At 39.5% G+C, this 10,071-nt stretch overlaps 2 protein-coding genes across 2 annotated transcripts; one reads left to right on the top strand and one right to left on the bottom strand.

Annotated features, from left to right (window-relative positions):
* The first annotated feature begins 297 nt into the window (after nucleotides 1-297).
* LOC100887966 (branched-chain-amino-acid aminotransferase-like protein 2) lies at nucleotides 298-4,057 on the top strand. The gene is made up of 3 exons (XM_003729912.3): nucleotides 298-419; nucleotides 2,210-2,453; nucleotides 3,001-4,057. Exons 2-3 carry the CDS (start codon nucleotides 2,276-2,278, stop codon nucleotides 3,639-3,641), a joined length of 819 nt encoding a protein of 272 aa, XP_003729960.2. The 5' UTR covers nucleotides 298-419; nucleotides 2,210-2,275; the 3' UTR covers nucleotides 3,642-4,057.
* A 3,606-nt stretch (nucleotides 4,058-7,663) lies between these two features.
* Nucleotides 7,664-9,152, bottom strand: LOC115929919 (toll-like receptor 5). The gene has a single exon (XM_031000057.1). The coding sequence runs from the start codon at nucleotides 9,041-9,043 to the stop codon at nucleotides 7,778-7,780; it is 1,266 nt and encodes a 421-aa protein (XP_030855917.1). The 5' UTR covers nucleotides 9,044-9,152; the 3' UTR covers nucleotides 7,664-7,777.
* Between the last annotated feature and the right edge of the window lie 919 nt (nucleotides 9,153-10,071).

Below are 10,071 nucleotides of genomic sequence, written 5' to 3'. Positions count from 1 at the left end.
CCTTCCTCTCTCTCTCTCTCTCTCTCTCTCTCTCTCTCTTTTTTACGGGGGGGGGGGGGGGGGGGGGCTAGCGGGCCTCGCCCCCCTGGATCCAGGCCTGTGGGGTAGATCCTTTTTATACTGCGTAAAAGTATTTCATTGAACCTTTGTCCTGGCACCCGGCCAAAAGATGTCAATCCATGTAAACATCACATGGACATCAACAACGTAGCCATGTATATGTTTGCATACGGCCTTGAACTTTCATCTTTGAGCAATGACTTTGAAATGACAATGGACATACTTTGCACTTTATACTGTGCAAAAATATATTTTTCACGTGATACTTTTCACGTGATCCGAGTACTAGGCAATATATATTTCATCTAGCTGGTTAATCCTTAACAGATGATTGTGATACGCTCCGCGGTGTACTTTTGGTAAGTGATTTATTTTGCCGAATTAAGCTTATATTATAACACAATTTGAATAACATGTCTGTAGGATATGATCATAGGTGATAGGAGGTTAACTGGTGGTACCGTGTGGACAATAGTCACCATACTTGTGTCGCTTGAAAGAGCAATGTCATACCAGAAATCATAGTTTAGATCTGCGCGAGGGTTACTGTGATTGCTTGCTATCGACCCCCGGCCCCCCCCCCCCCCCCGTGCAGCGATGCATGACTGTGTAGTAATCGAGTAGGTTACTACACAGTCATGTATAGCTGCACGGGGGGGGGGGGGGGGTGGTCGATAGCAAAGTAAACTTTATACCTTGGAAGTACGTTAAATATGGGACATATAGCAATGACAAGTCCAGTCTATGTTGTTGAGGTGTTAGCCATCTTTATTCTCAACACTTTCTCATTCCATCGTAGCTGGCGCTAGACCACTACAAACAACTGTACAAACTATACCACAGACTGTGACGCCAAAATAATAAACTATGATTATCGTCCTCCTCATCATCATCATAATCATAACTCGACTTTAATTCGTGGGTGAGACGAATCAGGTGATCCGTGATGTAGGCCTACTTCTAACTCGTTCATCTCTTTTGACAAATGTGATTATTTCTTAAGATCAAACGGGTCTTAAAACGCAGATTAACACTATAACGCTACCCGTGTGGGCTGTATCCAAGCACTGATAAAACCGCTCTGTTTCCCTTTCCAGTCCCCCTGTTTACATACAACGGGTTTTCTAACTCGTTCAAAACATCAACATCGTGTACAAAATGAATTGAGTTCTAGCTATCACATTATCTATAACAATACCCAGATATGAAAGTACATGCTAATGGCGTGGGTGATGAATGATTAAAAAAATAAAGAGTGTGCACTTTAAAGGAAATATGTGGACATTTTCTGCGACGAGGTAGGCCTACCACTTTTAGGTATAACATGAAAGGAGATTCTTTTGCGGCCATTACGGTCCTAATTATTCATGCGTGACTAGGACTTCAAAATGAAAGGTAAAATATGTTTTGAGGCCATCACTTTTCGATAGCCCAATCAATTATTTCAAAAATTGGCACTTACTGTCAGACGATCTCGGACATGTTATTTCCAAGTTTCATGGGGCTAGCTATAATAGTTATAAAGTTATGACGAGTTTTAAATATTTTGCGCATTTTTCAAAAAGCGTAATCTTCAGCGCCATTTTTGAAGTGTTCACTGTGCACTCTTCACTAAATTTATTTATTATTATTTTGTTTTTAATTGAGGGGGGGGGGGGGGGGAGGTTTTCATCAAAAATCACACACATAACAAAAATTGAGGGGAGGGGGGGGGGGTCAACCCCCAAACCCCCCGCTGCGTACGCGCCTGGCTGTCCATAAACATATTCATTTTTTTGTTTTTGTTTATAGAAAGCGCATATCTTGAAGTTATTACATTTAATCGGTTACAGGATTATTGAGTTGTACACATTCAAAAATATGAATTTTTCGAAAATTGAGAGGGCGCTATTTTCTTTCTCCTACCCCACTCCCTCTCTCTAACACACACACACACACACACTCTCTCTCTCTGTACCCCTCCACCTACGCTCTCTCTCTACCACATTCTTTCTCTCTCTCTCTCGCTCTTTTTTCTCCTCCTCCACTCCATCTCAAAACCTTCTCTCTCTCTCTCTCTCTGTACCCCTATACCTACCCCCTTTCTACCTAGCTCCTTCTTTATCACTCCCTCTCTTTTCTTGACCATTTTCTTTATTTTCTTTTACAGATTAACGAACAAGAACACGTTGTGTTTGATTGTAAAATTGTGAAGGGAGACAGAGCAAACCAAGCCATGGCAACCTCATCGAACCCAGCTCGTATCATGTTGTGGAGCACGCCGCGGTCGGTGTCGACTGCGTTCGCGAGATCAATGACGGCTCGAGGAGACACCGAAATGTTTTGGGAACCGTATCTGGCTTGCTACTCCTTCGGCCCGGATAGGGAGATTCACTGGGGGGATGACTTGCCTAGTATGTTATTATGAATAAAATTACCCCATAAGTGTTCCAGTTTAATGTTTGATAAGTGTACCTTTTAAATTATGACAAAAGCCTCTTGAAAAATTCCCCGTAAGTAGCCTTTTCAACTCTGCCTTGCTCATTTTCAACTTTGTGAAGTTTCCTTTTTTTCTTGAAATAATTTTTTCTTTGCCCTATTCCCCTTTGATGATTATTATTTTCTTTTATTACGATTGCCCCTTTTCAAAAAGTTAGTGCCTTATTTCATTTGATTTGATTTGTGCCTAATTCCTCGGAAATTTTCGTAATAATTTTATTATGTGCAAAGTGTATTTGTATAGTTTCTAGAAAAAATGAATTATGTATGAAAAAAGTAATATCTTTGTTCACCTTTCTGTTGGAAATGAAATATATATGAATATGAATATGAATATGAATTACAACTGCCGATTTTGATACTTTTGAGGTATTTTTTGCTTCTTGTTTTTTTTTTTTATATTTTTTTTTTAGGTTGATTGTAAAGCTATGTACTTATTAAACTCTCACTTTCCATCTTCAGATATGCTGAATGACAAGTACACATACAGTTACATCAAGGAACTTCTGAACGCTGACTATCCTGGAGCAAAAGTCCTGTTTGTGAAAGGTATGGTAGAAGGCATCCGAGGTCATTTTGACGTCGTCGAGCGCACTTACAAGCATTCATTCCTCATCCGTCATCCTAAGAAGTCATTCCGTTCTCTTGCTCGCTTAGCAAGCGAAGTCAGTCAATTAACGTCCGACTTCAATTTCAGCACGTTCAAGGAAATATATCACGATTTAGAGAAGTTCTATCATCACGTCCAGACGGAATTCGGCCAGGCGGCGCCTACGATCATTGACGCAGATGACCTTGTGACGCAACCGGAGAAGATCCTGCCGAAATACTGCGAAGCTATGGGTATCGACTTCAAACCTAAGATGCTAAATTGGGAGAGCGTGAGCGCCGATCAACTGAACTGGCACTGTGCAGACGTAGGGGATATCGCCAATGCGTCTCTGAAAGACAGCATTGTCCTATCAAATGCCCTAAAAGGCAGTGGATTTGGCAAGGCTCCAGATCCGACCAAAGAATCTTCGTCTAATGCTTTAGTTAAAGAGTGCGCAGAGCATGCATTACCCGCCTATGAAAGATTGTATGCTCTGCGGATTCGACCATAAGCATTAACGCTTACAATACGCGTTTTACACGAGGCGTCAGCGCTGCGTCAGAGAGTGGTGCGGCATTTGATGCGGCATGCTGGTGTAATGGCATGCAAAAAGTGAATGTAAAATGAGCACACTAACCATTGCTTTGAATTACAGTCGTATGCGTTAGTTAATTGTCTTCATATGATTGATTGGAGTAGCTAATAACTCAATCGTCATAACGCCTCCTGTAAATAAGCTCTAGCTTTTTCTTCTTCTTCTTCCTCCGATCTTTTTCATTCTTCCCGTTCTTCGACTCCTGCTTTTGCTGCTTTCTCTGCTCCTTCTTCTGCTTCGCCGTCTCGTTCTTCTGCCTTTGTTGAAAATAGAAACATCGGAGAAGCTGTGAGAACAGTGATCGAGACTATGTTTTACTCTAGGTTTAAACAAATCGGGGGTATTTTATTAAGTTTCGATTTCAAAAAAACCTTAGATTCTCTAAATCATCAATTTCTTATAGAAGTGTTGAAATGTGTCAATTTCGGAAATAATTTTTGCAGTTTTGTCAATGTTCTTTGTAAGGACATGGAAAGCTGCGTAATGAACGATAACATTTCAACTGGATTTTGCATTAACCCCATACCTACCATCAACCATGCCTAAGCTTTTTAGGGAGGGGGATCCGTAAAGTAATTTTGACATTGTAAGAAATAAACATGAGCAATATTTCATTGTAGGTTACTTTAAAGTCACCTTCTTTTTGCATCGCCCATTCACATCGGTTCCCTGAAGGAAATGCTGGAATTTTCTTCTGCCCGTTTCTTCCTCTTTTCCCTTTTTCCCAGGTAGCAAGCCTATATGGGGTCCATATATGGAGATGATCTTGTTCATTTGTGCCATCTGGGCTAAATGGAACCCATATTATGGGCCAATAACCCATATGGGATCTATCTGGGCCAGCCCTAATGGGTCCCAGATGGGAATAAGCTGGGCGTACACATAATTATGGGTAGAATATGTATATGCCCATATGGGTAACACAAGGGGGAAATCTGGGTTAACCCACATGAGATATATCTGGGTTAACCAATATGGGTACCAGATGGGATTAAGCTGGGCATACCCATTCGGGCCCAGATTGGTATGGGTCCCATCTGGGTCCCATCTGTCTTATATGGGTTTACCCATAATCCCATATGCTTCTTGGGTGCAGATGCCTTAGGGCCCCAGATGGTTTTCCATATGGGGCCCATGTTTCAGAGAACATGGGACCCATGTGGGTCCCACAGTGGCTTGCTACCTTGGTTATTATCCTCTCTGTCTCTCATTTTCTCTCTCTCCAACTCTCTACTTCGTCTTTTTTTGCACTTTTGCGCTTCGCGCTTAACATTAATTTTAGCTCGTTGCTTTTTAACGCTGCGGCTTTGCATTTGGCGCACTGCATTTCTATGATGCTGTTGATTGAATAAATTGAATAAATTCATCAATTCCTGATGAAGCTGTATGAGCGAAAATTCAATTTATTGTTGTCTCATATATGGTTGTCTCATTTACTTCGTTTTCTATTTATATATGTATTATGAAAATGAGCTGGCATATGTGTATATTGATGGTCATCTTGCGAGTAATAACCCTCAACTACTCTCATCGGGCTCTCTTTAATTTTGTTTTTAATGGTTAATTATTGAGAGGGAGGGGGGGTGTGTGATTGTATAGGCCACCCCCACCTTAATTTTTTTTTTTTTTTTTTTTTTTTGGGGGGGGGATATATTTCCCCATCCCCCCCCCGGGGGGGGATCGACACCCATGCATAACACTCCTAAACGCCTATATTAATATTAGTTCTAAAGCCTTAGCGCGGAGACTTAAAACTGTTTTACCATCAATAATTCACCCAGATCCAAGTCGCCTTTGTTGAAAATAGATACATCGGAGAAGCTGTGAGAACAGTGATCGAGACTATGTTTTACTCTATAGGTTTAAACGAATCGGGGGGTATTTGATTAAGTTTCGATTTAAAAAAAACCGTTGATTCTCTAAATTCTCAATTTCTTATAGAAGATTAAGTTATGATAAAACATCGATAGTTCTCGGTTTCGTTTTTTCTGGGGCGCACTGTATATTGTTGTATTCAATTTTGAACGTGACAGAGATTATACCTCCGGGATGTTCCCTAGTGAGCACTAATTTTTTCTTTGGCCCTCGAAAATGTGAAAAATCGCACTCCCCCCCCCCCCCCCCCCGGGGGGGGGGGGGGGACGTGCGATTGGGAGGGGGGAGGGGGAGTGAGGGGGAGGGCGTCATTTTTTTCTGCGGCACAGATTTTTTTTTTTTTTTTTTTAAAGTGGTCTTGATTTAACCCTAACCCTAACCCTAAACTTTCCCATAGGCTCAACACGCACCTAACCCCAATCTGTGCCGCCGAAAAAATAACGCCCCCGGGGGATCGGGGACGACCATCACTGATCCCTGACTTGCGTAGCATACTCTATTTTCCTCTCTCTTGTGTTTCAGGAGTACTTGCATACATAGTTTAATTTCTGCCCACGTGATGTGTATCAAACTATCAACAGAACTTCTTTAAATTCTAAAACAATCATCATCCAAGAGTGAGTGGTGACTGAGAAAAGAGAGTTTTCATTTTTTGAATAGTTTGGGCACTTAATCAGCGCTGAAATATCGTGTGTTCTAACCTCAAAGCTATCATTTTTTTCATGTTTTTTCCTTCTATCTTTAATAAACCCTTGGGGTTTCCGCCTCTCCTGGCACTATACTAACAAACTAATTTTCACTTGAGTACCAGGCATACCTCCTGATCCCGGTATTTGAACACCTTGAATAGCTTCATCTAATTTAATCTCAATTGCAAATATTTCGATGACAACTAAAAACAATAAAGCTGACACTGGGCAACCTTGCCGAAGACCTCTTTGCAGAGAAGAAAAAGATGATTGCCCATGATTATTAACAATACAAATTTGAACATTTGTGTAGGTCAAGGGTTTTTATATATCCAATAAATATACTACCAAAATTAAATTTGTCTAAACTTTTATAAAGAAACCCCCGACTTGTTTGATCGGAAGCCTTTTCTAGATCCCAAAAGATAACAGCTCCGGAATTTTTAAAATATTTTATTCAAAACGAAATATTACATCATCGATCAAACGAAAATTGTTCCAAATTTACTTACTTTAAAAAAATTACTTTAAGATATGCACTTTTGATCTAAATCAATACAAACATTTAACACTTTTTCCACCTTCCTGCTAAAACAGATTTTATAATCAGTATTTAGCAGACTTATCGGCCTCCAATTTGAAAGATTTTCTTTGTCGCCTTCCTTATATGAAAAAGGGTTATGACAGCTTTAGTTTGTGAAATCGGTAAATATCCTACTATCAATGATGTTTTGAATAACTTTAACAGAATATATTTCAACATATTAAAAAAACATTGGTAAAACTCAAAAGTCAAACCATCTGAACCTGGACTTTTCCTTTTTAGTCTTATTGAGGGCGTCATTATATTCTGTAAGTGTTATTTCTGAATCACAGTATCTCTTTTGTTTTTCATTTAATACATTATCAACCTTACTGTTTATAAGATAACCATTCACTTCATTCTTTTTCCTGTAGCCCAATACAAACGAGAAAAATATTCAACTTCAGATTCAATTATATATATCTTTTATATGTCTGTATATTATTCCATTAACATTTACATTGGACAAATTCTTTAACTGAAAGTTTCTTTTTTCTAAACCTAAAATATATTCATTATTTCGCTCACAATCTTCATACCATTTGATTTTGGATCGTATTCGTGCACAATGTATATCACATTCTTAAAATTCTGACAAGTGTCTTCTAACATGAGAAAATTCGTTATCTTGATCTTCATTTAATATTCCAAGACTTGATAAATGATTTAACCTGTCTTGTAAGACAAACTGTAAGCCTTTTCTTATACCCTTGCCTTATTAATACAATAATCAATTGACATGCGTCTTGTATTCTTTTGAAAATGTCCCACAAAACTGATACATTCTCTTTTTTAAATCTTAACTTTGCTTCTAAGTCAAATGCATAATCACGACAGAGAGTCACTGGCATTATGACATTCATTATAACATTACTTACATCATGGATATACATGCTCACATTCAGTTACTCAGGAGGAATAACATTGTTGCACCTCAGATTCATCTTCAACATCTTGATCAGCTTCTGCCAGAAGTACTCTTGAAACCTCTCCTCCTCCTCCTCCCAGCTGAGGTATGGTTTACGATCACTCAGGTACAGCCTCACTAAGAATGGAAGCTCATCATCTGGAATGTCCTCCAGGAAGATCACCACCATGTTCTCTATTTGTGTGTCATTGACCTGATCCGCAGCGGTCCGAAATTGGATGACGAACCAGTTATCCTGGATAGCAGCCCTACTGACCAACACGATGGTTTTGTAGCTCATCTCAACGACGTAATGAACTGCATTATAGTAATGCATACCTAACGGAAGGTCATTATCGCCGTACACATTCCTATTGCATTCCGGCAGCAGTTCTTCTAAGACTGGACGGAGGCGATCTCTTACCCACCCTTCGTCCTCCTCTGCAAACATCACGTTCAAATGAAATTCATAATCGTCAAAATCTCTAGCATCTCGGATCTCCCGATAGCCTATGACTGCCAGTTTCAGGAGGAATAGTTTGTATCTCAAGAACCATCGATGACGGTAGGCAAAGACCAATACCATGATAATCCATGTGATTACAATAGGAAGTGAACAGTAGAGAGCGATGTTTGGGCCACATAATTTCGCTGGTTTAAATGACATCAGTGGCTTTTCTTGCAGTTCTTCCAGTGAGGCAGAGGAACACCAAGTGTCAATTTCATTCAAAATTGTGATAGACCCGGACAACCATATCGGAAGCCATTTTAAATTACAAGTACAAGCAATCTCGTTTTCTGAAATATCAATGGACGAGAGGGTATTTAATATTGGCTCAAACGTACTGTGGTTTAATCCGGTGAGTTGATTTCTAGCCAGTGTCAGATTTCGAAGTCTTGATGAATTAGAAAAGAGATCTCTATCAAGATACTTCAATTTGTTGCCCTCCAAGTTAACAGTCATTAGATGTGCCATATTAAAAAGTGCCCCAGGTGGAAGGTTGAGTAACTGATTACCTTCTAGGTGTAAAATCTGCAGACTTTGCAGACCTTCAAATGCATTCACCTCAATCTCGGTGAGTTGACAGTCACTCAGATCTAACTCTTGTAGCAACAACAGATCGGTCAATATCCATGACTCCAACCGTTTCAATGGGTTTTTCTTTAAATCAATGGTGATAACATTTGTCATTCCTCCAAACAGTGAAGTGTTATTCCTTTCAAATGGAATCCATAATGTGTTCAAGCTGGCATTTCCCATCATCACATGTTTAAGTGACTTAGTGTGACTAAAAATGTTTTTGATAAGGTATGGCGACTCCTGTTCTTTACAATCACTGTAGACAAACGTTTCGAGATTTGGAAAATCTCCATATACAGCCATTAACCAGCATCCTGATAAGTCTAAGTACATAAGGTTCCTATAATTTGTGAAAGCTGTAATCTTCAAATATGATAAATCACTATTTCCTCTCAAGACCAATTTCGTCAAATTTGTTAATCCTTCAAAAGTTTTTTCATCGATATGGTATAGAGAGTTGAAAGCGAGATACAATTCGCGTAAGTCAACATTCCAAGTAGAAATATGGCTATGATTCAGATGTAGAACACGTAGGCCTTTCATTCTGGCAAAATGTGCTGGATCTATATTTTTAATGCCACACCTGTCTATTATAAGAGTAAAAACTAGGGGTAAATCTAAAAATCCCATTTGTTTAAGATCGGGCAGGTCATTATCAGAAACATCGAGAACCTGGAGCGGTTTGTTTCGTAACAGCTCGAAATGGTGCTGGTCGATCTCCCCTATCCTCGTGTTATGTAAAAGAAGCTCCTCAATAGCAGACCTTCCAATGCCTTTAAAGAATAGGTTCCACAGATCTGGCCTCAGTCCATAATTGGGAAATGAGAGAACTCGGGATCGTATTGCTGCTATGGTTTGAGGGTCAATGGAAGTGTAGCCAATCGCTCGGTGACTGAGCAAATTCAATTCGCAATCTATTCTGAATGTGTTAGATGCAAACGCTTTAATTTTACTTTTGTCAAAAATTATATTCAGATTGCGAGTTTTTGAACTACAAGAAGTGACGTTAATGTGTGAGATGTCAACATTACGTAGATCTAATAACCTTAAGTGTGGAAGCCATCTTAATATGTCACCGGGGACAGATTCCAAACGTGTTGACGCAAGAAGATGGGATAAGTTTATACTAAGCTTAAACATTTGAGATGTAATAGATTTAAACGACCAATTATTGCTAAGATCCAGGTACTGCAGCATTGGCATGGTATACA

The sequence above is a fragment of the Strongylocentrotus purpuratus genome, unplaced genomic scaffold, assembly GCF_000002235.5.
Source record: "Strongylocentrotus purpuratus isolate Spur 01 unplaced genomic scaffold, Spur_5.0 spur5_contig_861, whole genome shotgun sequence".
NCBI lineage: Eukaryota > Metazoa > Echinodermata > Echinoidea > Camarodonta > Strongylocentrotidae > Strongylocentrotus > Strongylocentrotus purpuratus.
Note: the sequence above shows the minus strand (reverse complement) of the source record. Positions and strands in the feature narration are given on the sequence as shown.

Excerpts from the sequence above, each read along its gene's own strand:
- LOC100887966 (XM_003729912.3), top strand. The coding sequence starts at position 2,276 with ATGGCAACCTCATCGAACCCAGCTCGTATCATGTTGTGGAGCACGCCG. Across the intron at positions 2,454-3,000 it reads CTGGGGGGATGACTTGCCTA|ATATGCTGAATGACAAGTAC; the intron begins GTATGTTATTAT and ends TTCCATCTTCAG.
- LOC115929919 (XM_031000057.1), bottom strand. The coding sequence starts at position 9,043 with ATGATGGGAAATGCCAGCTTGAACACATTATGGATTCCATTTGAAAGG.